The following is a 26,672-nucleotide window of genomic DNA, read 5'->3' on the forward strand; positions in this document are numbered from 1 at the left end:
GCAGCTAAGGTGAGTTTGGGTAGTTGTTTGTGTGAAGGTTAGTGTCCCTTTAGTAGCGAACATGATGTCAGTGACAGCTTTGGGAACGTTTTAATGGGAAAAGGGTACTTTCTGACTTCTGCACAGTAGTGTAGTTTTTGTAAATAAAAGCACTTTACAAAGTCAGGGCCATTTTGCAGGTTCTGATATTGTAGGTTAGTCCTGCTTTTCTCTGTTTGTCCTTTCAAAGCCAGGATATCTTTGCCCTGAAACTGCAGAAAAACAAACACACATACACACACAGGAACACAAACACGTGAAGTGACAGGGCAAGTCTACATGGCTCATCAGTGAGCAGAGAGCATGAGTCTTCTCTGTCATTCCTTATCCGCCTTTTTCACTCTCGCTCTAAGCTGCAGGGTGAGTCGCAATGGCATCACAGAGTCCAAGCTCATTACCAGCTAGGCACATGCATGAGAGAGAGAGAAAGAGAGACTGAGAGAGAGAGAGAGAGAGAGAGAGAGAGAGAGAGAGAGAGAGAGAAAGAGTGAGAGAGAGAGAGAGAGAGAGAGAGAGAGAGAGAGAGAGAGAGAGAGAGAGCTCTTAGCAAAATCCTTAAATTCCCCCTCTCTCTCTCTTGCGCTCTCTCTCTCTCTCTCTCTCTCTCAGTCTCTCAGCCTCTCTCTTATTTGCCACTTATGCTCACCAAGATCTCAACTCTCTCAAACATTATCCTGTTCTCTCCTGCTGATGCTTTGTGCAGTTTGTGTTCTTTTTTTGCCATTTATACTTACATAGTATTAAACCACTGAAAGCCTCTGAGTGAATGCTGGGTGTGAATATCGCAGCCATGCCTCGAAATAAAATGCTTGGGGACTCCTTTACCTTTATTTCTGGCCTGCTGTTGGCACTAAATCAGCTCTGTAATCAGAGTGAGTACAGTGAGTTATGAGAGGTTTGCACGTGTTACCAGGGAATAAGAAGATTAAAAAGAGGGGTTTTAATGGCGTTTCGGTAAAAAACTCACACCAGGAACTGCTTACATCAGAACATGAGCAGCAGCCTGACATACATTTATGTGAAGATAAGTCAATATTATAGTGAAAACGAATGAATCTGTGCATTTAGCATTTGATGTTATGAATCACTGTATTTAGCCCCAGTAAAATTCGTAAACCTCAGCAGTTTAATGTATATTTATGACAGTACAGTCACGCAGGAACACGTTCACATATATATAGTACTGACCTTCTGGCATCTCACCGTGCATACTTTACAATTCAGAAGTCTGAAATCAATGTTTTTAATAATGGAAAGCTGATGTAATTGCAGATAAATGTCTAAAATGATTATACAATTTTTAATCCTTTATTACAGCAGCCATAAAATGCAATTTCGTCTTATTTTGGAGGTTCTTCAGTTTTTGTTTTTATGCGTTTCTTTTTTTCAATAACAGTGATGGACATTTTGATGGAAATATGTAAGGTTTACCAAACCGGAGGTGAATTTGATTTTTGTTTTCAAAGGTGAGCAAGCAAGTCAAGATTTATAATAACATTTAGACTCAATATAAATACTATTTTTATATGGCAGTTGTACACAATAGTTTGATATGAAGAAAAACGTGTTCTGTCCATTTCATCTTGATGCAGTCGTCTTTGTGGAGAGCTGTATATTGTTTTCACAACCCATCATTGCTCACTAGCAGCTCAACAACATTTCACACAGTTAATCTGGGAAATTATTTTATTTTCTGATAAAAAAATATCTGAGTCTGGTTTCTTTTCCACCAGTGGAATGGCCCCTAAGGGATCTGCAGGAAGAGAATAATATGCTAATTCTGTATAAAAAGCTTTGGTAACACTTTTTGTTAGTCTTCTGTAGATGCTTTACCTGTCTTTAACTAACATTCAACTAAATATCCACTAAATGCAGTTCAACTTGAAGTTGAGTTTGAATGTTTCTATTAAATCTAAGCCAGACTCTAACCATAACTTCAACACAAAACCTACACCTACTCCTAAATATAACTCTTACCATAATGGTGTTAATAAATTATTAACAAACATTCTAGTATAGGTAGATCATCTATACGGGTCCATCAAAACAAAATGTGACCCAAGCTTTGCCTGTAATGTTGAACAGCACTGAGGATTATCCCAGAAATGACTGACAAACCTGTATAATTTTGAAAATTAGTTTATGAATACAGTGCAGTTAATATCCAGAATGTCTTGTATTTTAAGTGTTGAAAAACTTTTGACATGCATGTAAATAGACAATTACAGTATTGTTTATCATATAATAACCTACTGTTCCCAAAATACCTAAAATGTTGAAAAACATAAATATGTCCAGTATCTTGTTTATAATATTTAAATCTACACTGTGCAAGTGACTATTGCTTATACAATAAACAGTATAAAGGTTAACGTTACTGTTAGTTATTCTACTGCACTTGCTATGAGCCTCATAGTGCAAATAAGTGAGGTGCGCAGTGTGTGCAGGCTTTCACCGTAAATCTCAGTAATATTGTGGGAACAGTGGGACCATTTTAAAGCACCCCGGGGAGCAATTGGGGTGAGTGGAAATGTCATATCGAAGGAGTAAGGCGTAGAGGCAGACCGCGCTAAAGGTATCAGCCTGCAAAACCAGGGTGTGCACAGCACTCTCTTAGACCACGCTGGTGGAGGAGGGGGGAATCTGTTCATCTACCGCAGCAAGTCTGTACAAACACCCAATAAAAACGAGTTTACAGAATAAAGCTGGTTTTTAATGAAGTCAAGAACCACAGCTTATCAGAGGAGAGAATACGTGGACAGAAGTAAACCCAACATCAATTTGTTCAATAAATTAGAATCACAAAGCACACAACGTTACACATAAATGTACAGCAGGTATTAACTTATTCTTTTGCAGATATTTCGTGGAGGGCTGTACAAAGATTATTATACAAAACTGAGATATGTACATCCAGACCAAGTATCCAAAGGGGAGGGAAAAAGAAGAAAATAGAAGGTGTGTGTGTGTAAAATTAAAGCCTGACTGATATAAACATTTTGTCAGTCGGGCCATAATAACGTCAGTGTGGCACTACACAGTGTTCTTAGCGAGAATGTGTGAGGCAGCCTATAAACTCATTTCATAAGTTTCTCTGTACTCTTCATAGCCAAGGCCTCAGCAGTAGGACGATGTATAATGCTACAATGAGGGAACCTGTCCTCACTTCTTGTTCTTCATCTGGCAGCCTTGAGACATGCCGTCCCCCTCGGCTGTTGCTAGGCAACACCGTCGAATTCCAGCGCAGTGCGTGTAGGGTGATGCACAAGGCTGTGTGCATATCAAACTCACAAAGTCTACGGCTTCAGTCTACAGCTTCAGAGGCTCCCTTTCCCCACCCGCCGATAGACAAAAGACAGGAACACGGGCAGGCAGAGTCGGAACACAACATGAGAGAATGACGAAGTAAAGAGATGAACAAAATTACAGCACGTTCAAAGATGGGGAAAAAACTCTGTGACAGGACCAGCCTGTTAGATTTATACACCGAAGCCCACTTGTGTGATCCAGTAGGAGGGCCTACACTTACCCCGCAACATGCTATTCTCAGAGTATCTGATACTGTTGGCAGAAGCTGAGTCAGGAGCCCATTTGTCTCGTTAAATTGATAGAAAAATCAATATATGGTTTACAAGTAGGTTTCAAAGGGAATTGTCAAATCAGTTGTGTTTTTTTATGGGTTTCAGTCAGTTATCGTTTATCTTTGTGCATGGTTTAATGAGGTTTTCTTTGGGGAGGAAAAAAATTCTTGTATGTCCATAAGTTTTAAAAATTTAAAGGTACAATCTGACATAAGATGTTCATATGTATGGAATCCTCAGCCCACAAAAAAAAAAAAAATCTCAAAAAATGTACTGATTGCATCTTTACACAAAGTAAATATAAACTAAAACTTCCTGGCAAGGGTACGAATTGGAACTATCATCCTAAATATAATAAAGATGCAATTATTTATATTTAACAATGTATAATAATATCAATTAATAAGTTAGGGGTGTATAATAATAATAATAATAATAATAATAATAATAATAATAATGGTCAATATCTCAAAGAGTCAACTGAGGTGCTTTGAGCTTTCCAGTGATTGCTACATGACCAAAAGATTCACAGAGTTACGCAATCCCGTGGCGGGATTAAAGCGAGAGAGATCACCCAAATAAGGTTCAAAGATGGATCATAACTCTTTCCCTGAAAGTGACCTCAAAAGAGCCTTCCAAACAGAGCCGATTATAAGGAGTAATGCTGTTCAAACCAGACAAGAACGTAATCATATTCTAACAAAACAGTCCAAATCAACCAATTACAGGCATAACGTAAAGACAGCAACTCAGGAGTTAACCCCTTAAAATCACAGGCTTATTACACACTGACACTTATTTTTCAGTAACTACAGGGACATTAATGCAAACTGCTTGAGCTGCACTCTTAAAAATGATGGTAGATGGTTTTTGAAAAGGGTTCTATATAGCACCACAAAGGGTTCTGCTATTGAAGAGCCATTTCACCATGCAGAGACCCATTTAATCATGCAAATGGTTCTTTGAGTGTTGATAGTTCTACATAGAACCATTTTCTTTGCTAAAGAGCCCTTGAAGAACTAAGCATTTTAGTATGTATTCTTAGGTTATAGAAGTGTGTAATAAACCTTTTGGCCAGCTGGTGGGCCCTGGCCATTTAGAGGGTTAATCAATAATTGAAAATCAAAGAGAAGGCAGTCTTGGAGAAGGGAGGAAAGTGTGTTTTTTCTTATCTAACCTCTCATCAGATTGGGCTGGACTGAAATGGCCTCCTGTCTCCTCAGCTAATCCCCCTGACTCCTCGGTCCCAAGCCTGTTCGAACAGGCTTTACACTCCGCAGTAGCTGTGGGGTCAGGCACCATTCAAATTCAACAACTGTTAGCTCGTTTATGTTATTTCAGGAACTGGCCGGGCTGCCCCCTCTCTGAAGGGTTCACTGGCTAAGATTTATGGACAGACATGAGATGAAGCAGGGAAACGCATGTATCTGTGAGAGAGTACGAGAGAAATAGAACACGAGTCAGCATTTTAAACACGTTCTAACTCCCTAAATGTGATTGCATGCTCTATCCGGTGTCAGATTTATAACGGCTCTTTCCTTTTTCGAGGGGAGATAAACCTCCGGTTCCTCCCCTTACCCTTTTGCGTCCTCTAACCAAACAGCAATCATACTTTGGCCTGTCTCACGTATTAAGTACACAGCAATCACTGAATCTGGTTTCCTGTAGACTCCTGAGGATTTGTCATCATTTTGTAGTTCACTTTTAGCATCCAGACAAGTCCTGACTCTAAGCCTCTTTTCTCACTGAAAAAAAGTGCTGTGGTTAACCAACAATACATTATGTCCTTGGTAAGTTTCCCCCAAATATAACTATATTTTTTGAATTGTGGAGTCGTTAAGTGGTTATGAATTTTGCTACATGTATGCTACAAGCAGGCTAATACTTTTGTGCGTTTAAGTTGCATCATAAAACGGGCAATCTCATCAGAATATCCCACGCAAACTAGCAAGTTTTGCGGTAGTCAAGTGGCTTTGGCAATTTTAGGCTACAAATATGAGAAGCTAGTGTTGTTGTATAATAGTATTGCAGTGTACAGTTACAATAGTAGCCTTAGGTTGATGTAACTTAGTGACTTCAGTTAAATGTGCAGGACTGGAGAGAGAGTTGTTTTGCCAGTTGCCGATAATGAACCAGCTCTCCTCTAAAGTCACAAACACCTGCCCCATATTGAGCTGGAAGCCAGTGATGTGGCAGAAATTTATGGGGTGACATTTGGGATGGCCGATCAAAGAGCGGGCACATCTTTAAAATCATGCATGAGCACTACTTTTGTTTCATTGTTAAATATTGGATGGAAACAAAAGCATTTCAAAAAAAAAAAAAATTGGCCACTCAGGATTGTCTCTGTGGTATCTACATACATATATAGCGAGCTCTCCTATTGGTTAAGATTTCAAGAGCTGAAGGGAAATCCTGGCATTAGATGAATCATTTGCATAATTTAAGAAGTGACAGAGGAATTAACCAATCATATTTTGATTTGCAGTAAGCGGGATCCAATTTTGTGACAAAAAAATGTGACTCTAGGCTGGAAATCCCAGATACGTCAATGACTGTGAATACCAGCAGCAGTCTAATCAACGGGTTGTTAGAAATGGAAAACAGCAGCAGCAGCAGCAGCTCCATCCCAGTCCTCTAAAAGGTAAAATATATCCTACTATGTCTGTCACAACCTTCAAAAAACATAGAATGTCTTTTAGAAGCTTCAAATGTCTGTTTTTAATCAGAACTGACAAAAATGTTCATGAGGATCACAGTTAGATTAGTGCTAACAAACTCTGATAATCTTGGCCTAGCTCTAATGATCATGGTTCGCCACTGGTATATAGAAATACTCCTTTTCTGATTACTCATATTTTGACTCAAAGGTCTAATTCTGAGACTTAGGAATGTTTAGGGGAAACTACATAGGACAAAATGCATCGGCTTGTTTACAACTGGATATAAAGAGAATCATTTTCAAAAGCGCCATTCATTTTTCCCCATAGACAAAAATAGTTTAGGTCCAAAGTCCTTATTTGGGCATGTTGCAAAGTACAAAATGATGCAGTACCTCAGAGGTCCAGTAAACACCCTAAAGTGCAAACCATGTATAGGAAGCCTTTTTGTACAGTTCAAATGCATTCACAGTTCAAATCTCATTCTTGTACATATACGCAACAATGAATTAAAGTCATAAATGAACAAACCAGGTTCCTTAAGTACAAAATGAAGTTCATATGAAGCTTCTGTCAGCAGGCAGAAATGACCCTGAACTTTAGGAAGTGTGCTAGAAAAAACCTCCACACAAGGAAAGTTCAGCAGAACCTGCCAAGTTAAGTGGAAGAGGGAGGACGTTAAAAGTAACTCAAATGGAGAAGGCAAAACGTGAGGGTGGTGGGGGGAGACGAGGAGCCAGCAAAGGTCACAACCTCTTCTCGCCCCAAAACTGCCCTTCTGTTGATCTGTTTCAACATGTGAAGAGTCACATGATGCAGCAGCTCTTGGTCCTCTCCTTGCCGAGGGAGGAGCTCAGAAGCTCGGCCTTGCTAGGCAGGTGCAGCAGGCGTTTGGACAGTCGCCGGCCCGGGCTGGGTTTGACTGACGGCTGCAGCTTGTTGAGGCAAGCGAGTGCAGCCGAGCGAAAAACACTGTGGATGCTTTTCTCTGATGTGAACGCCGAGCATTCCAGATACGCCTCTGCTCCGATCTGCTTCGCTAATGAAGACCCCTGAAATGGGCAGATCCAAAAGTAGTTAATACCTTAAACTTCAGGTTTAGGTTTATGTTAAGTTATTCACTGTTACAATCATAGTTTAGGAAGAAATCTAATTTACAGGATTTAATGTAATTGATTGAGTAAGATGTTTGGTGTCCAAAGTTTTTTTGTTTTTTTTTTAATTTTTGCAAAGTTTTATTTTTCAACTGGACCTGCATGACTAATGTAGCAGTTGGCCTAATGGAAGCTCATGTAAGTGCATGCCTAAATCGCCATACGATTGCCTTAAACCACTTAAGTTGTTAAATTTTGCTGTTTAAAAACAATAGCAACAGCCATTTTGAAGCCTGGAGCCAAAAATTTGATTTTTTTGTGTTCCTTTTTTGTTCCGTGCAAAACTAAAGATGCAAATTCTGGACATCAAGCCAGTCCAAATCAATTACAGTTTGGGAAAGGGGAAAATTTGTTGAAGGATTTTTCACAACTATTTCTTCAACTTTTATGAGACTGCTAGATAAAGTATGTTAAAGTAGCTACAAGAACTCTGGGCAGAAAGAGACAAGTGGTCAGATTTTATGCTATAATAGGAGAATGCAAGTGGCGGACCTGCTCATGAGAAATGGGCACCATTTTCTGATTGGACAGCTCCATCAGTGTGCACACATCCGTGCGCAGGTCTGTCTTGCAGCCAACTAGAAGGATGCGTGTGCTGGGACAGAAATCCATGATCTCGGTCTTCCACTGCAGAATGAGAGGCAGGGTCATAGAAACACCTTTATACTAAACATTGTTACAGTTAGCATACAGGTGGCATTTCCACTTACAGCTGCTTTGAACTCTTACCTTTTTCAGTGAGCTGTCAACAGTGTCAGGTCGGCTGATGTCGAAGCAGAGCAGTACGGCATCTGAGTCGCTATAGCAGAGTGGCCTGACGTTATCATAATACGGAGAACCTGTAAGAGTAACGTCACAATACTCATTAATAACCAAACTACTCTGAATAATCGAATTCATCTGATACTATTGCTGAAATGACGCTTTTTCTTTATTTTAACCTTTCTTATCTTTCTCAGCATAAGCAGGAGAATCAGACTGAATATCACAGTACAGTGACAAAGGTGTTCTATTCTAGAATTTAATAGAAATTTAATAATACAAGGGTGTAATAGATCCAGCTACTTTGTTTGAATCAATAAAAAAGATTGCAGGGCTCCATAAAATTAACATGAATGATAGATACAAGAAGCCATAGTAATTATAGCCCTAGCAAGAAACATTGTTTGAAACATCACTTTATTTTCCTATCACTTGTTTGTAAACATATAGCACCATCAATCCCAATATGCTGTAAAATATAGAGTAGGGCTGAACGTGTCGGAGAAAAAATCTGATTGTGATTTTTCTGAATATTATTGCAACTGATTGCATTTTTTTTTATAAATTAAGATTTAGGCCTGATTTATTTTTAGCCAAGAAGACCAGAATATCCACTTTTTTAGGCTCGAGGCTCGACCCCTGAACAGCCAAACTGCCAGTGAGTTGTGGTTTTGATGTCACAACACATGGAGGTTTGGTTGCCTCTGATTGGTCTAACTCATCTACAGGCAGCTCTCAAGCCCTTATTAGGTTCAATTTCCTCTCTTAAAACTTAAAACAATGATTTGCTAATGTAAACGCTTTAGGAAGATGGTTCTTCAAGGGTTCCTTAGTAAAGACTATGGTTCTATGTAGAACCATGAACACTCCCCATTTGCATGCATAGAAAGTTCTCTGCATGGTGAAATGGTTCTTCAGATTGATGGAGAATGTGTTGTATATGGTTCTATATAGCACCTTTTTGGAACAAAGTTCTATACAGCGCCAAAATGTTCTTCGAGTGCTGCAAGCTTCACATTGTAACAATAGCAGAACCTTTTTGGTGCTATACAGAACCATATACAACACATTCTCCATCAGTCTGAAGAACCATTTCACCATGCAGAGAACTTTTTACACATCCAAATATTTAATAACTGTCTTTACTAAAGAAGCAGAATACTGAGAGCATTGAGAACTTTAAGAACATTGATGAAGTATATTTAAGAGTGTAGGCTATAATTTCATAAAAAAAATTGCAGCTCTTGTGAATTGAAAATTGCACTTTATTAAATTGTGCCTTTCAATATAAAAACTGTTAATCTTTCAGCCCTAACACAGTAAACAAAATGGTTCAACCAGTAAAAGTGAGGTTATAATTGAGTCTCATTGTAAAACAATGTACAATGTAAAACACTGTAAACATTTTGGATATAAGGAGGTTTGAAAAGAATAATGGCTGATCTATGATGTATTTAAAAAAAACAAAAACAAAAAAAAAAAACACAACTATAAAAGTCTTTTTGTATTTCTCCAGTAGAGGTGTTATCCATCACAATATAGCACTGATATTTCTCATGTATGTAAAGTCCCCACCCAACAACTTATATCGGGAACAAACAATAAGAAAAATCATGAAAGTGGTCCTGAAACACCTTTCAATTATAAATGTACTTGAATCTTTTAAATTATAACCCTCTGTATGTGAGTCCATCCTTCAGTTTGTCACACTTGTAACTACACAATTTACATATGTGCTTCATAGCAGTTGCTGTGTGATGCATAGAAGTTATGGATAATAAGTTAAGATTAATAAATGAATAATAAGCCAATAAGGAGTTCTGAGCCATTACCAAAATAGAAAAATATTTAAATGGGACTAACATGAGTTAAAAAATAAAAACTCATTAAAGATAATTAACCTCTTGACATGTGGCCAAGAGTACACCAGCATTTTTCTACCTAATCTCTGTAGAACATTGATTGCATACAGAATGGAAATGCTTTTGACTTGAAACAGACTTTATATAGGCATCTGCCCATTCGCTTCTATCATAAGCATATTAGTCAATGGGGTTTCTGTTCTTCTCTAGGTGCAGGGAAATACATCACAATTATTATCTATCTACTCAATCTTAAGCTAATTAGTCATATGCTACAGATGCAGCAGATTGAAATTAGGTTGAAATGTTTTTTGTTCAGTGCAAAACTAAAGATGGACACCAAGCAAGTTCAAACTGATTACACTGTGGGGAAAATCTGTGGAAAGATTTGTCACTGAAGTGCTATTAGCCTGGCCCAACATTAGACTTCAATTATTGTACATGAAGACAGATTTAAAACACTATGTATTGCTCTCAAGATTTAAGCACAGATGAAAGTGTTCCCAAGCTGCAGCTGCTCATCTTACATGCACTTTGATATGGAGATTGTATGGAGAGATGTTTAAGGCCGAGCGAGACAGAAGAGCAAATTCAATTAAGAATTTGTAATTAGTTAGAATTAGTGAGCGAGTGTGTGTCGGCATGTGTGTGTGTTTACATGATCGCCAGTCTGGCAAAGATCCTCCAGTTCATCATCTCTTAATGAAGCAATGCACAATTAATGACGCTCTTTTGCCTTACTGAAGACTTGGAAGGGCATCAGAATACAGCTTTCATATGTTCTGGACAAATATTGATCTGGAAATTTGTATGTATGTGTGTGTGCGCGCGTGTGTGTGCGCGTGTGCGTGTGTGGCCAGCTCAGAGTTCAGTACTGAAGCTGGAAGGAATCCAGCAACGTTCATGAAGGCTTTCTTCTGTTTTTAGTGCATCCAAGTGAGGCAGACATATAGATGTGTTGCGTCAAATCTGATTGTAAAATGAGTGCATGCATTTTTTTGGCATACATGTATGATCAGACTCAGTTAAACAATCAAAATGATTACCAACATCATCAATATCAGCAGTAACAGTAAAAACTAAAATAATATGCCACTTAAAGACGTTTGCCTCATACTGCTGATACAGTAAATAACTACCTCCTGAAAAATACAGAATAAATACAAGTACTATTACTAAGCTACCTCATATACTGCAATCATATAACTGAAGCAGCGAGTGATTTATTAAAATGTTCACAAACAAGGCAATGACATTTTGTTTATTTCACACTTTGCTCTTTTTTATTCTTGTGAGGTCATGTAAATGATATGTATATGAGGGCTAATTTGGACATGTAAATAAAGTACTCCTGTGCAGGCACTTGTTTCCATGCAGTGACCATGATTCAAATGACCTCTTGTTTCATCATTGTACAATGAATCAGATGCAGAGTAGTTTGTGGGTCATTTAGGACGGTCAAATCTGCATTCCATGTAACTTTGATGAATAAGGACCAGTATGTCTGTGAGTGGCTGGAAACACTTCATGATTTGGTAGCATGTCTAGATAATGTGTATTGAGGAGAACTGACACTCAGTAACATCTTCCGGGTTTGTCAGATGATGGAGGGCACTCCCGAGCCAGTCCAAAATAAATGGGCTCCTCTTGAGCTTTTGTGCAAAATCCTGGTTTGTTAATGCTTAATCAAAAATGCACTATTTTATTCTAAACACAGAATGGCGTAAAATATTTCAACACTGCTGTTATGTTTTTGAAGCATTATAGGACTTTTTAACCAAGCATAATGAGTGCGAACCACAGCTCACCAGCCAATCAGCACTCAGTAGCAGTAATGCTATTATCATACTGCCCTAAACCCATTTTCTGTAGAAAAATGGAAACATACTGCTAAGTTTTCTTTGATTTTTTATTTATTTTTTTTTTAATGGAATGTATCCATTTTACATCAAGTTTTTCATATAATGGGAGAAATTGTAAGTGGCTAGGTTCCCCTTTAACTTGCTCTGGGATGTGCTATACAGAGGTCTAGAACTGATCTAGGCTGTATGTCTTTCATACTTCTGTTCTTTCATAACTGTTGCAATATTGGGCTTGCTTTACAGAAACAACTTAAATAATTATAGGGTTTTTTTTTTTGTATTGTAATCCAGCTAACAGTACCATGTCATTATTGTTACTGTCTAGTTTCAATTAGCTGCATAGTCCAGTTCAGTAGCACAGCTTTTTAGACTTTAATCTCAGCATCATGTGTCTAATCTCACAACAGTTATACATGAACACATTTCTGGATGGAGCATAGATTCATCACACATTCACCAATTCATCATGCAATCCAACTCCATAATTAACTTTTGTTACAAAGTGTCCAACTTTCATGTGATAATTCCAGTTTAATCATGTGATATCAGTCAAAACAACAGTGGTGAAAGTTTTGCATAACAAGAAATCGCATGGCAGATCAATCACAGCCATCACTGATTGACTGCAGCAGTGAAAAAAACACCCACTCATTCATGCTAGAAAGCAAGAGTGCACTTGAGCAATCAGGCATGATAATTAACACCGATTCATCAGAATCACTGACGTTACACAATGCATAGCACTGTCGGCCCCAAAGAACCCCTGTACATAGACTGGGCGGAGAGAGCAGCAGCAACAACTGAGAAAATGTAGTCATATTTTGGATAAATATGAATCACAAACGAATTCTTCTTTTTGTTTATTTTACTGTTAGATTCTCATATTTCTTCTATAAGCCATATGAGAGAGAGAGAGAGAGAGAGAGAGAGAGAGAGAGAGAGAGAGAGAGAGAGAGAGAGAGAGAGAGAGAGCAGAGAGATCTAAATAAAAACCTATAGCTGGTTTGAGAGGCCAACTGGCATGCACAATAGAGTTACAGCTCTCCTCCGCCCAAGACTCTTCGGCCTATTTTTCCTTGCCAAATCTGACACACACACACACACACACACACACACACACACACGCACACACACACACTGCCTACCTACTATCTGCAACACCATGCAAAAAAGATCACGTTTCATTTACTTAATTTCCAGTCAAAATAGCCATTAACTACAAGTTATTCAATTTTCAGTATATTTCTGAGGAGGTTGGATATAAGATATAAGATCTCCCTTATGCAAGTGGAGTAAGTCAAAGGAAAATGAAGCAAAAACACCGGATATCATATAATAATCAAAAGATGTAGAGAAAATGGGACTCCTAACAACCACGCAAGACCTGGCAGACCACCAAAACTGTCTCCATCAGATACAGTACTTAAAGCTTTTGTCTTTGAGATACAGAGAGAAAAATCAAGCTCCACTCTTGTTTCGGATCTGAAAAAATCTACAGGTGTTTCTGTCCATCAAACACCAGTGGATTTGGGCCTGGAAGGATGTGTAGGTTGCAAGAAGTTGTTACTGAGAAGTAGACAAAAAATGTGCACTAAAATATTGAAACTGAGTAAAGTTTTACGGCATGATGAGTGTAAATCGGATAATGAGCAGCAGAAAATGTAACCAACTCCTAAGACTGAACTTTGAAGGTGTGGAAAAATATTCCTTTTTTTTTTTGAAAAAACAGAAAGCAAGTTACCCAAAAAAAGAACAGAAGCTGTAATAAAGGCAACAGTTGAACACACTAAATACTGGGAAAATATATATATTATATTTAGTTGTTTATTTTGTGTAATTTTCTGTTTTCTGCTTGTTTTTCTTGATGCTGAAAAATGAAGAACAGGCACAGAGTATAGACACGGTTCCTTTTCCTCAGTGTTTTGCACTCAGAGATGGGTCTCAGGTGCTGTGGGCTAGTCTCTGCTAGCCTGCCATACCGGACTTGCACTCTCCCCTGTAGGCTACTCTTTACTCTTCACAGGCCTAATCATGAGCTCAAACCCATGCCTCAGGTGCTCTGTACGCTAATCTCTGCGAGGGAAAAGGCTGATTCCTCAGAGAGCACAAGTGACCTACTGCCCTACTATCAATCATCAAGGAAAACATACACATAAACAGATGTATACAGTTAACCCCTTAAGCCCTGTATGTGAGCCCACACTTCAGTTACTCACACTGAATAACTGTCACCATCAGATAAACAGCACTTACAAATAAAGCCATGTTGTCAAGTCACAATCAATTAACAGTAATGTACAAAAAAAGCTTACTTTTTTTGTCAATAAGGCACTTAACAATAAAATGATAGGCAAGTAATTATCATCATTAACTAAACAATTACACAACTATGCTGTAATTATTTTAAAGCAAACTACCTAACTTGTCAGTAGATCTTGAATGATCCATAGTACTTAGTGGATGATACGTTTTAAGATTAATAAACAAATACAGTTATAGAGCACAAGGGGTTAAGAGTGCACAGATAAAGGTGGGAAAAGAAATACAAGTATATGTAGGTCTGCTTTGGCCCATTTTAACATAATTTTAAATAATCCCTAATAAAACCAGCATGTTAGAATTGTCCTAGGCTAAATGAACATAAAAGAGCACAACACTCAATACTTTCCCACTTAGAATACTTTTTACCTAGTTTAGTCAACCCACTTTACCCACTTTAGTCAACTCACAGCTACTAGTTAGGACTTCCTAGAGCTCACAACAGTGCAAACACATGATCTGTTCATCTACTGGCCAAGACTGGCATTGCTGAGATTCAATCTTGCAATCTCCTGTAGCTGCAATTAAATCTTACATACTTTTGCCACATCATTGAGGCTACCTCTGCGCATATACTTACATAGGTTTTGATTATAAAGCAATAGAAAAAAAAATTACACTCTTTAAACTTTTATGTGATGTAGGTGTTGGGTGGAACAAAATTCTACAGTACATTTACATGCAAATGTAAACCATTTTTGTTTGCACTGTTTGCGTTTTATTGACGAATTCTTGTACAAATAAAGCCATGTTGTAAAATCACCATCAATTAACAGTAAACATACTTAAGCAGTAAAATGATGGACAAATAATTGCCATTATACATTTACAGCAACTATACTGTATAATTATTATTATTATTATTATTATTATTATTATTATTATTAATTAATTAATTATTTAAAAGCAAACATTTTGAAACACATTTCAATTAATACTACATTTTATGGTAGATCACATATTGAAAGAAGGATGGAGATCATATATAGTAAATCTATCCAAATAAAACATTACCACCTGTTGCATCTTTTTTCAAATGGAGAGCATATATATATATATATATATATATATATATATATATATATATATATATATCCCCACCAGGATATATATATATAGACATATACATACACACACACACACACACACACACACACACACACACACACACACACACACATACATATATATACATATATATATATATATATCCCCACCAGGATATATATATATAGACATATACATATACACACACACACACACACACACACACACACATACATATATATACATATATACATATTATATATATATATATATATATATATATATATATATATATATATATATATATATATATATATATATATTATTATTAGTGATAGTGGTAGTAATAGTAGAAGTTTTGTGATCATATATATATATATACACACACACACACACACACACACACACACACACACACACACATATATATATATATATATACATATGTATGTGTGTGTGTATATATATATATATATATGTGATCACAAAACTTCTACTATTACTACCACTATCACTAATAATAATAATAATAATAATAATAATTACAATAATAATAAAGATTGTAATATAACACAGCTGTGAAACCCTATAGGCTATAGGCCTATTGTCTAAATGGCTCCTTTAGCACTCACTAAAGTAGAGGTGGGCAATATGGCAAAAATATAATATCGCAATATGAAATTTTCAAAATGTGTGATTTGACGACTTTAATCTTTTAGACATCCAATTACTTGGAACAGAGAAAAAGAACCATTGTTCCATTTTAAAAATACTATCAGAAACCGTGAAAACAATGATTTTCATTCAATATTTGGCAAACTATGTTGCACCAAATCCAGTTAAACTGAACTAATTTTGCTCACTTTAAAATGAAACATGCAGTTGGTCTGTGTTCTACAAATACTGACATCCAAATACTGATATCCACGATATTATATTGTTTTGTATTGTGCCATAATTTATCAGTGTAACGATATATATCGCCATATTGCCCAGCCCTGCACTGACGGCTACAAATGTTGCTAAATATAGCAGTACAGTAGTAGAACAGACAGCTTTCTCACCTGACGTGTCCCACAGACTGAGCTCCACGCGCTGCTCTTCCAGATCCAAGCCGGCTGTGTAGTTCTCGAACACGGTGGGGACGTAAGTCTGCGGACAAGAGCAGCACATTAAGACTCTAATGCAAACACCATAGACAGCAAATAGCGTAGTGTCCACTGCGCGCGTGAGCACGAGCTGACAGTCGGGCTGCGTTAAAGCTGATGTTTTACGCATTGTTTGTTTGTTTGTTTTGGATTCTCTTTACCTTTTGCGTTCCAATTAGCACGTGCACACTCAGTCCACACACTGACACGTTCATACAGACCATCAGTTCACGTGCATGCGCGCACAGCCAATGTAACAATCACCTGATCAGCCAACACGTGCAGACACTTTGATCTCCATTTTCAAAAGGGAAAAATACACTTTGCATAACGTAAACGGGTGACATCCGTGCACGGAACAGGAGTGTGTGTGTGTGTGTGTTTACCTCTGGGTAACAGTCCTTGGCCAGCACCTGCAGCATCGCTGTTTTCCCGCACTGAACATCCCCCACCAGGACAAGTTTACAGCGGACCACCAGAGGCTGGCTCACCCTCCGCTCCTTCATGTTGGCCGAGGCGGGTGATTGCGAGTAGAGACTGAAGGTGATCTGGGGATCGCGTTCACGTGCTCGCGCAGTCCCGTCGCGGCGCGCGCGTTAAGTCAGCATCGGTGTGCACGAGATCAGCCGCCAGCTGTCTAGGAAGAGTTTCGGGACTGCGGCTCTTTATACGGCCCAGGCGTCCAATCAGAGCGGGCAATTACGAGACGCGTCCCGTAGGCGTTGTTGTGGCTTTTTTTACTCCACCCGTATTCCGACCAGCGCCGCCCCCATGAAATAGGATTGACTAGTAGTTCCGCTAGCAGTCCGCATTATTGGCTGAGTAAGATTTGCAGGTAGTAGGTTACACAAAGCATTCCTGTTTTGGACCTATGAGTATGAAATATGAACCAGTCATAACGCAGGAGGGCGGGGCATGACGGAAAACAGGTGGGAAAAGCGCAATGAATCCTGCGTTCTAGAAACTGGGTAGTAAGTAACGCATTATTTCGAGTATATACGTTCAATAAATCTTTTATTTCTGCAAGCCTGGTGTCAGGTGCAAAGTAGGCTACATTTTAAGAACTTTTTCAAGTAAAAGTGAACGTTTTTAAAGGCCAGAACAAACTGTTGCATCATCATCAATAAAGCTAATAAAGAGCTCTCTAAAGACAGAGGCTGTAGAACTGCATATCATTATACCAAACAGAAGGTCAGAATAGTGCACCACTATTAGTAGTGCATTCCTTAGCACAGCACGTATGGTATATATTGTGTGGTATAGTGTGCACTCTTAAAGATCATTCCTTAAGGGTTCTATGCAGAACAATTTCATACCTTTTTATGGTGAAATGGTTCTTCAGATTGATTGAGAATGTTTTTTATATGGTTCTATATCTAACCTTTTTGAAAATGGTTCTTTATAGCACCAAAAATGGTTCTTCTGTTGTTACAATGCCAAGCGTGTAGCAATAGCAGAACCCTTTTTGGTGCTATATAGAAGTATTTTCAAAAAGGTTCTATATAGAACCATATAAAACACAATATCAAGCTTGTAACAATAGCAGAACCCTTTTTGGTGCTATATAGAACCATTTTCAGAAAGTAAAATGTATACAACACATTCTCCATCAATCTGAAGAACAAATTCACCATGCAAAGAACCATTTAGGCATGAAGTGGTTCTGTATAGAATGTATGGTTCTAACAAGAACCGTTCCCTCTACTGACGAACATTTGAAGAATCATCTTTTTAAAGGGTTTAGTGCAGTATAGCATAGTATAGTATAGTATGTGGTCTTGTACAGTATGTGGATGCAGCCCATATGAAGCCTGTAGGTTTGGGTTTACTTATAACATAAATATATAAAAAATTAAGATATATATTTTAGAGAACAGCTTTTAGAGAAAAGCTGTTCGAGCCTGTGTTCACTGTATTCACTGTTTTTCAGGAAAGGTGTTACCATGCCTTTATTGACAGCACATTGTGTAACACTTGTATTCCCCCTCCCTTTCCCTGCTATCACACTGGCTTGATTCCTTCAGTCGGATGTGATGCGGATCAGTAGAGCGCAAATACATGTGTGGATGGAGTAAACACCGGACAAAAATGAGAACAAATAAACAAATAAACAAATAAATCAAGTTATCTTGGCAGTAAATTTTGCTTCAGCTAGTATTGGGGATATCGCACTGCAGCCGATTGCAGTGTTTCCCCTCTCCTGTGTAATTGCATCAGTGACTGGAGATTAGAACCAAGCTAGGTTAGTGATGTTATATTTAGTCCATCGGATGTAACGTCGGCTCACTGTTAGATTTTGCACAATATGTTCCATTTTTTATGTGTGTGAAGCCGAGGGGAGGGAATTGATTATGTAACTAGCTTTATTTATTTCCTTTGTCAGCTCTTTCCTCCCACCTCTCTCTCTCTCTCTCTCTCTCTCTCTCTCTCTCTCTCTCTCTCTCTCTCTCCTCCCACTCCCCACTGTCTTTTGCCTTATGAGTCATCTTTAGAATAGTAGTAGGTTATCAGGACAGCAAACTGACAGTGAAAATGTATGTAAATTTGTGTGTGTGTGTGTGTGTGTGTGTGTGTGTGTGTGTGTGTGTGTGTTGTATCTAAGAGTGTGTGAGTAAGAGAACTTGTGTAGAGGCCAAACTCAGTCAGAGACAGATGGTCTGGTCTTCCCTGAACCTAAACTCAAACAGGAAAGAGTAAAATCACCTCTCAGTGGGAGCTTCGTACAGTGAGCCATGTGCAGTAACACACTGACAGCTCACACTCCAAGCAGAATTATAAACATAATTGTATGTTTACTTTACCTTTTCACCTCCAGTGACGGTTGTGTACTAGCATTTCTGTGTACACTTGTAAAGATTGCACATACTGCATCACTCTGCTATATTTACATGATTTTTAATGTCTTAATGTCCCACCACATTTACATTTTGCATTGGGCAAATGCTCTTATCCACAGCAGCTTACAAGATTAATTATGTTACAGAGCTTGGCTAATGTAGCTTTAGGAGAATGGCCCAAGGACTTCTACCCAGTGTTCACATTAGGAGGCGACAAGTCACTAATGTCACCCCAAGTTTGTCTTTTGTGTGTTTATTCGAGGCCGCTCTTTTTGTCATATGTTGAAACATTCACTGCTCAGCCTCAAAATATGAACAGATGTTAAAAATTTACAAGTTTGAGTTTCATTCCTATTTTTAGTGTGTAACTACTGGGAATAGAACTGAAATGCTGGTTTGAACAAAAAGTTCCCAGGGTAGAGGCCCCAGTGTCTACAACCGGTCCAAGTAGTTCGTGCTATATTTACACAATTTTTTATGTCCACACAGACTACATTGTATCTGTCTTGCATTTCACTGTTTTGTAATGCTGGCACATACTGTACTGCATCACTCAGCTATATTTGCAATGTTTTTAATGTTTACACACTACACTGCTTCAATCTACACAGTCATAAAAGATGGTTCTTCAGAGGTTTTTTTTAATAATGAAAATGGTTTTATATAGAGTGCTGTACAGAACCCTTTTCAAAAAGATTCTATATAGAACCATATACAACACATCAATCCAAAGAACCCTTTCACGGTGCAAAGAACCCTTTAATCATGCTAAGGGTTCTTTAAGTGTTCATGGTTTTATATAAAACCATTTTCTTTACTAAAGAACTTTTTTTAAGAGTGTACTATATTTGTACTTTATTTTTTAATATTTGCACATATTAAACATCATTTGGCTATATTTGTACAATTTTTTAATGTTTACATACTACATCACTACTATATTTGCACTGTTTTTAATCTTCACACATATTAAACTGCATCACTGCTACATTTACTCTATTTTAAATGTTTACATACTACACTGCATCACACTACACACTTATAAAAGATGGTTCTTCAGGGGTCCTTTAGTAAAGAGAATAGTTCTATATAGAACCTTGAACACTCAAAGAACCCTTAAAAGGTTCTTTGCACTGTGAAAAAGTTATTTGGATTGATGGAGAATGTGTTTTATATGGTTCTATATAGAATCTTTTTGAAAAAGGTTCTATATGGCACCAAAAAGAGTTCTTCTATTGTTGTTATGTCAAGCTTGTAACAATGAAAGAGCCCCTTTTGGTGCTATATAGAAACCTTTTCAAAAAGGTTCTATATAGAACCATATTCAACACATTCTCCATCATGAAAGGGTTCTGCGGATTGGTGCAAAGAACCCTTTAATCACCTTGAAGAACGGTCTTTTTTAAGAGTATACTATGGTTGCACTATAATTTTAATATTTGCTCTTATTAAGCTGCATCACTGCTACATTTGCATTATTTTTAATGTTTGCACAAATGAAAGTACATGATTTGGCTGTATTTGCACTATTTTTAATGTTTGCACATATTAAACTGCATCACTCTACTATATTTGCACTATTTTTTAATATTTATACATATTAAACTGCATCATTCTGCTATATTTGCACTAGTTTTCATATTTGCATGTATTAAACTGCATCATTCTGCTATATTTGTGCTACTTTTAATGTTTACATACTACACTGCATCACTCTACTATATTTGCACTTTTTTAATGTAGAAAATACAACACTGCATCACTGCTGTATTTCACTACATTTAATATATGCATAAACTTCAGTGCAGCCCTTTTATATTTTTAACTATTTTGTAATGTTTGCACAATTTGCTCTTTTTTGCTGTATGTAATGTTTGCACTTACTAGACATCTCTCTCCTATATTTGCACAACTCGGACAGTGTCAGTTTATTGGACCTCGGACTTTGCCGTTTATTGTGTATTGTCTGTTGGGGATCTATACTCTCTGTGTAGAGAGTACTGAGCTGTACTGAACGTTGTTGTGTGGCAATAAAACGAATCTTGAATCCAACAGGACCTTTTGGAGAGCTGTTCATCAAAGCTGCTGTCATTATCTAGTAAAATCCTCCAGGGGATACATTGCTGGATAGAGTGGACTGAGAATTGATCATTGTATGATGATGCAGAAAAAACAAAGGTGTAATACATCCTAAATACTGCTTACAGAACTATTCATCCCTTTACTCTATCACTCTCTCTCTCTCTCTCTCTCTCTCTCTCTCTCTCTCTCTCTCCCCGCGTGACTCATGGTAATCAGCTGTATAATAATGCGTTGCGTAATGCTCTGTGTTTCTAGCTTGTAGGCAAATCACTGTAGTTGCTTATCTTGGGAATTCTTTATTAATCATTTCGAGTCATCAAGTGGAAATCGTATCATTTCTCCCTGGAAATGACAGCACATGCTTACAAAGGGGAGAGAGAGAGGAGGAAAAGAGAGATTTACAGTGAGATAATGCACAATTTTAATATTAGAAAGCTGCCTTTCAGTACTATTTTAGAAGTCTAAGCAGTGGTGGAGCTATCAGCTGGTTTGATGCCATGTGTCGATGCCCTCCATGCCGATCTTGTGGATATTCTTTCTGGCTCTGGCTGGCTTGGATGCATTTCCATGTAATTTCGACAGTAACCTGCTGCTCTGTGACCTCGATGGAGTGTTACACAACCAAAAAGAGAGCATCGTCCACTGACATTATGTCATCTCCCCTCACCCACACACACAGCACTAGCCTACTTCACTAACCCACTGCATTGCTTATGTAGCATCATTATATCACCAGGCTGATACACACAAGGCACTGCATTCTCCACCTTCTGGTAAAGCCAAACAGTTGAAAATGCTTGCATTTAATGGAATAAATGGTCATACTTTGTGGTTATATGGGCATATTTTGGAATAGTAAAAATGCTGAGAAGCTAACAGGTCATAGAGTAGCATTGGAGGTGTTTTAGTGTCTATATTAGCTAATGCAAATCCCTAAGAGGCACTTATTTATTGCAGCAATCAACAAAAACTATTAGAAGAATGAAAGGTTTTAGTACAGTCTGTATCTTTTTCTATTGCTTTCAAATGGTTTATAATTCACTGCAATCATGTGCAATCAACAACTTATTAGCATAATGAGGCTCCATCAACCATGATTGACTGTATTATGCAAATTACAGAGATGAGAACATTCATGTAATAATAGAGACAAGTATAGTCCACTATATATAAAGAGAGAGCACCATATTTATGTCAGCAATGTAACAGTAATGCAGTATGCTTTACTCTCTCAAAGATTGTGTTAATTAGCAACATGTGATATTTGTTTTGGCAAATTTTGAGTCATATTGTTATCTGTTTAAACACATTTTGTTTAAAAGTAATAGTTGCAATAGGCAAAAAAGTCAGAGACCATCAGCATCAGGAAAAAAGCAGGAAATATATATCTAAAAGGCAATTGCACAAAATACTCTACAACAAAATCAAATCTGAAATTCTTTATTTTTTGTGTCCATATTTGGCTTTTATTGCAACTTCCATTCTTTTACTGTTATTTAGTTTGGAGACATTTTTCCACACATCCAAATTTCAGTCTTAGAAGTTGCATTTACTCTACTCTTTTTTGTCTGTTTTCTTATCTCAGTAACAGCTTATTGACAGCTACACACACTTACAGGCCCGTAGTGTTGAGTTGTCTTTTCTGAACTTGAAAGATTTTTTGTTTTTTCACTTATTTTCCTTTGACTTTCCCCTTCCTTATGCATCTTACATCTAATCTCCTCAGAAATATCTCCTTTAGCCATTTTAGATGAGACAGATATCTGCAGGGCAGTTAAGGTGTGTTTGGGTAGTTGATTGAATGTTAATGTCTCTTTAGAGGGAAATATAGTGTCAGTGACAGCTTTGAAAACCTTTTGTTGGGAAGATACAGCTGTAACCCGTTGTTTTTAAGATTGCAAGGCTAGAAGAGTCAAAGTGACAGCGAATTGCTAAATTACATACTGATAAACTGTATGTACTTAGTGTTGGAGATTGTAATTTTCTATAAAATGTTTCCTGCTTTTTTCTAACACTGCCCTCTTGTGGCCATGCACTTACCAGAACAAAGGTGCCAAAAAGTATAATAGAAAAAAACACTTCTGATTTCCTAAAAGAACTATTTTTGTAAATGAGTGAGTATTAGATATTTAACCCAGAACCAAATATTCTACACTGTTAGAAATGAAGGTGCTGTGCAGGTACATTTTTCGTTCATCTAGGTACAAACAATGTAAATGTTCCCTCAAATGTACAACAGTGGGTTTTAAGGTCCAATTGTGCACCTTAAATACGTTTTCCAGGTGAAAAGTATGCATTTGTACCTTTTTCATAACCTAATGATTTAAAACAGAACATTAAAATAAAAAGCCTGGAGACGAGACGGGGTGTGTGGAGTCAGTACAACTTTTAATATAATTTTCATGGATTATGGTACAATTATGTTCCCTGACTAAAGGTACTGAGATGTACCCTTGAAGGTCCCACCCCACCCAAGTGACAGTTTCATACCTTTATTTCTGAGAGTGTAGCCTTGTAAGAACCTGTAGGAGCCCTTATTATTTGAAGTGTGTGCATTGTGTAATGCTGTGTGCATCTGAAAACAGAGAAGCTCTTAGCCAGTGAACCACTGACTCTGCTGCCTGCTGTTTGTAACCTGCAATGGCTGGTAAGAATGGTAAGAAAACCATGCATAAGACATGTGGCTTGGTTCTCCTCACTGATGCAAGTGCAGAAAGACAGCTGTAGTATAATGAATGTACAGTATACATATGTCTTTAATATGTTTTATACATCAATTAACATTATATATTATACATTATACATAATAATAAACATTAATCATTAAAAATTGTCCAAAATTATTATAAATAAAATCTCACTTCATTACCTTGCATCAACATTAAGAAAGCTTTTTTCCAGTGGCGGGAGTGGTGGTGGTGGTAGTAGTAGAAATCATAGTAGTTGTAGTAATGCCATTAGCAGTAGAGAAAGTAGTAACATATTAGTATTATTACTACTATTTTATAATAGTAGTAGTATCAATAGTGGTTGTATTAGCAGAAAAGGTGGTAGTAGTTGTACTAGTAGTATTAGCAATAGCAGTGGTAGAAGTATTAAAAGTATAATTATTATTAATACTACTACTACTACTACTACTACTACTAATAATAATAATAATAATAATATCATTATTATTATTATTATTATTATTAGTAGTAGTAGTAGTAGTAGTAGTAGTAGAAAAAGTAGAGTAGCTGCAGTAGCAGCAGTAATAGTAGTAGTAGTAAAAGTAGAGTAGAAGTAGTGGTAGTAGTAGTAGTAGTAGTTGTAGTAGTAGTAGTAGTTGTTGTTGTAACAGGAGTAGTATTAAGGGTACAGTAGTAGTAGTATTATTAAAAGTAGAGTAGCTGCAGCAGCAGCCACAGTAGTAGTAGTAGTAAAAGTAGAGTAGCAGCTGCTGTTATAGTAGTAGTAGTAGTAGTAACAAAAGTAGTAAAAGTATGAATAATAGCAGTTGTGATATTAGTAATACCACTGGTAGAAGTAAAAAGTGGTAGTAGTAGTAGTAATAGTACTAGTGGTAGTAATAGTAGTCAAAGAAATAGCAGCAGTAGTAGTAGCTGTTGTAAAAGCAGCAGTAGTAGTATTAAAGGTGTAGTAGTAGTAGTAGTAGTAGTAGTAGTAGTAGAAGTAGTAGTAGTAGAAGTAGTAGAAGTAGTAGCATTCAAAGTAGAGTAGCTGCAGTAGTTGTAGTAGTAGTAGTAGTAGTAGTAGTAAATGTAAAGTAGTAGCAGCAGTAGGAGTAGTAGTAAAAGTAGAGTAGTAGTAGTAGTTTTAGTAGTAGTAAAAGTAGAGAAGCAGTAGTAGTAGTAGTAGTGGTAGTAGTAGTAGTTTTAGTAGTAGTAAAAGTAGAGAAGCAGTAGTAGTAGTAGTAGTGGTAGTAGTAGTAGTTTTAGTAGTAGTAAAAGTAGAGAAGCAGTAGTAGTAGTAGTAAAGTTTAGATAAATTGTAGTAACAAGTGTAATACTTGTTGTTGTTGTTGTTGTTTTTGTTGTACCCCATGACCCCCTGTATTTTCTACCTAGTGGCAGTAGTAGTACAGTACAGAAGTCAAAGAGCATCCTTTATTCAGTATAATATCATTCACTTTTTCCAACAACCATGCAAGATGTTGTAGACCACCAAAACCGTTACCACCAGATAAACAGTACTTAAAATGTTCATCTTTGAGAGAAAGGAGAAAATGAAGCTGCTTCAGATCTGAAAACATCCATGGGTGTTTCTGTCCATCCTTCCACTGTGAGAAGACAACTGAACACTATGAGTCTGACAGGATGTGTAGCTGCCAAGAAGCACTTACTGAGAAAAAAATAAAATCAAACAAAGAAGCTGCTGGTGTTCTAAAAACAATGAACTGACCACCCCATATTCCAGACCTCAACATCACTGAAAGTTTGGGGGTACCATGAGAAGTAGAAAATGCAACCAGCTTCTAAGACTGAACTTTGGAGGTGGGGATCTGCAGATCCCTGCAGATTTCTTTTAAAGTCTGACACTAAAAAATGGATTCCTAAAGTATGAAAAATCTGGTGAAGATTCTAAGTAATTTTCTGTTAAATATATTTTTTCCTGGTGCCAAAATTGCTTGTACTAAATGACTGTTTTGACTGGAAGTTAAATTAACGAAAGGTGGTCTCTGACTCAGGAACATCTCTGCGTAGTTTTTTGTTTGGCTCTTCATTTGCCTCGGTTACTGTCGCTCGGTGGTTTTGTGTATACAGGCTAGTTGTATCAGAGAGAGCGCCTCTATTCTACACCACAGGGGGGCGCTGCACACCGCCACAGAGAACAGGCTGCCCGCGTTCATTAACTGAGCTTTATTGTTCATGGACTGAGGGGCTGATATGTGACTAAGATGTCTAATCAATTCCTAGCAGGTGAATAATTACTTTTGTGACAGTAGCCGTCATTTGTGGGGTGATCATTTAGATAACGCAGATTTTCTTTGGTTGTCCACTGCAGCGTCTCTCGTGTGGAGGCTGTGATGGTTTAGCTGGTGAGGAGCTCTCCGAGGTGCTGAGCGTTTTGTTGGCGCTTTAGCTCGATGTAGAGCTGCAGGCCTGCTGGAGATTAAGATATGTCTGAAGCACACACGTAAAAATGGTTCTTCAAAGGTTCTGTTCACAACCGTGACTTCTATATAGAACCATACCATGCCTCCATTATATGCGTGATGAAAGGGTTCCTTTCAAATAATGGAGAATGTAATGTATATGGTCCAAAAATGGTTGTGCTATTGTTACGATGTCAAGCTTGGAACAATAGAGGAACCCTTTT

General features: G+C 37.5%; 1 protein-coding gene across 1 annotated transcript; it reads right to left on the bottom strand.

Annotated features, from left to right (window-relative positions):
* Positions 1–2,730: 2,730 nt before the first annotated feature.
* On the bottom strand, positions 2,731–17,059 carry rnd1a (Rho family GTPase 1a). The gene is made up of 5 exons (XM_036591408.1): positions 16,821–17,059; positions 16,351–16,438; positions 8,164–8,273; positions 7,927–8,061; positions 2,731–7,332 (listed from the first exon to the last, which is right to left on the bottom strand). Exons 1-5 carry the CDS (start codon positions 16,938–16,940, stop codon positions 7,087–7,089), a joined length of 699 nt encoding a protein of 232 aa, XP_036447301.1. The 5' UTR covers positions 16,941–17,059; the 3' UTR covers positions 2,731–7,086.
* Positions 17,060–26,672: the final 9,613 nt, after the last annotated feature.

This window comes from Colossoma macropomum, unplaced genomic scaffold (genome assembly GCF_904425465.1).
Source record: "Colossoma macropomum unplaced genomic scaffold, Colossoma_macropomum, whole genome shotgun sequence".
NCBI lineage: Eukaryota > Metazoa > Chordata > Actinopteri > Characiformes > Serrasalmidae > Colossoma > Colossoma macropomum.

Excerpts from the sequence above, each read along its gene's own strand:
- rnd1a (XM_036591408.1), bottom strand. The coding sequence starts at position 16,940 with ATGAAGGAGCGGAGGGTGAGCCAGCCTCTGGTGGTCCGCTGTAAACTT. Across the intron at positions 8,274-16,350 it reads CAGTCTGTGGGACACGTCAG|GTTCTCCGTATTATGATAAC; the intron begins GTGAGAAAGCTG and ends TTACTCTTACAG. Across the intron at positions 7,333-7,926 it reads TGCCCATTTCTCATGAGCAG|GGGTCTTCATTAGCGAAGCA; the intron begins GTCCGCCACTTG and ends TGCCCATTTCAG.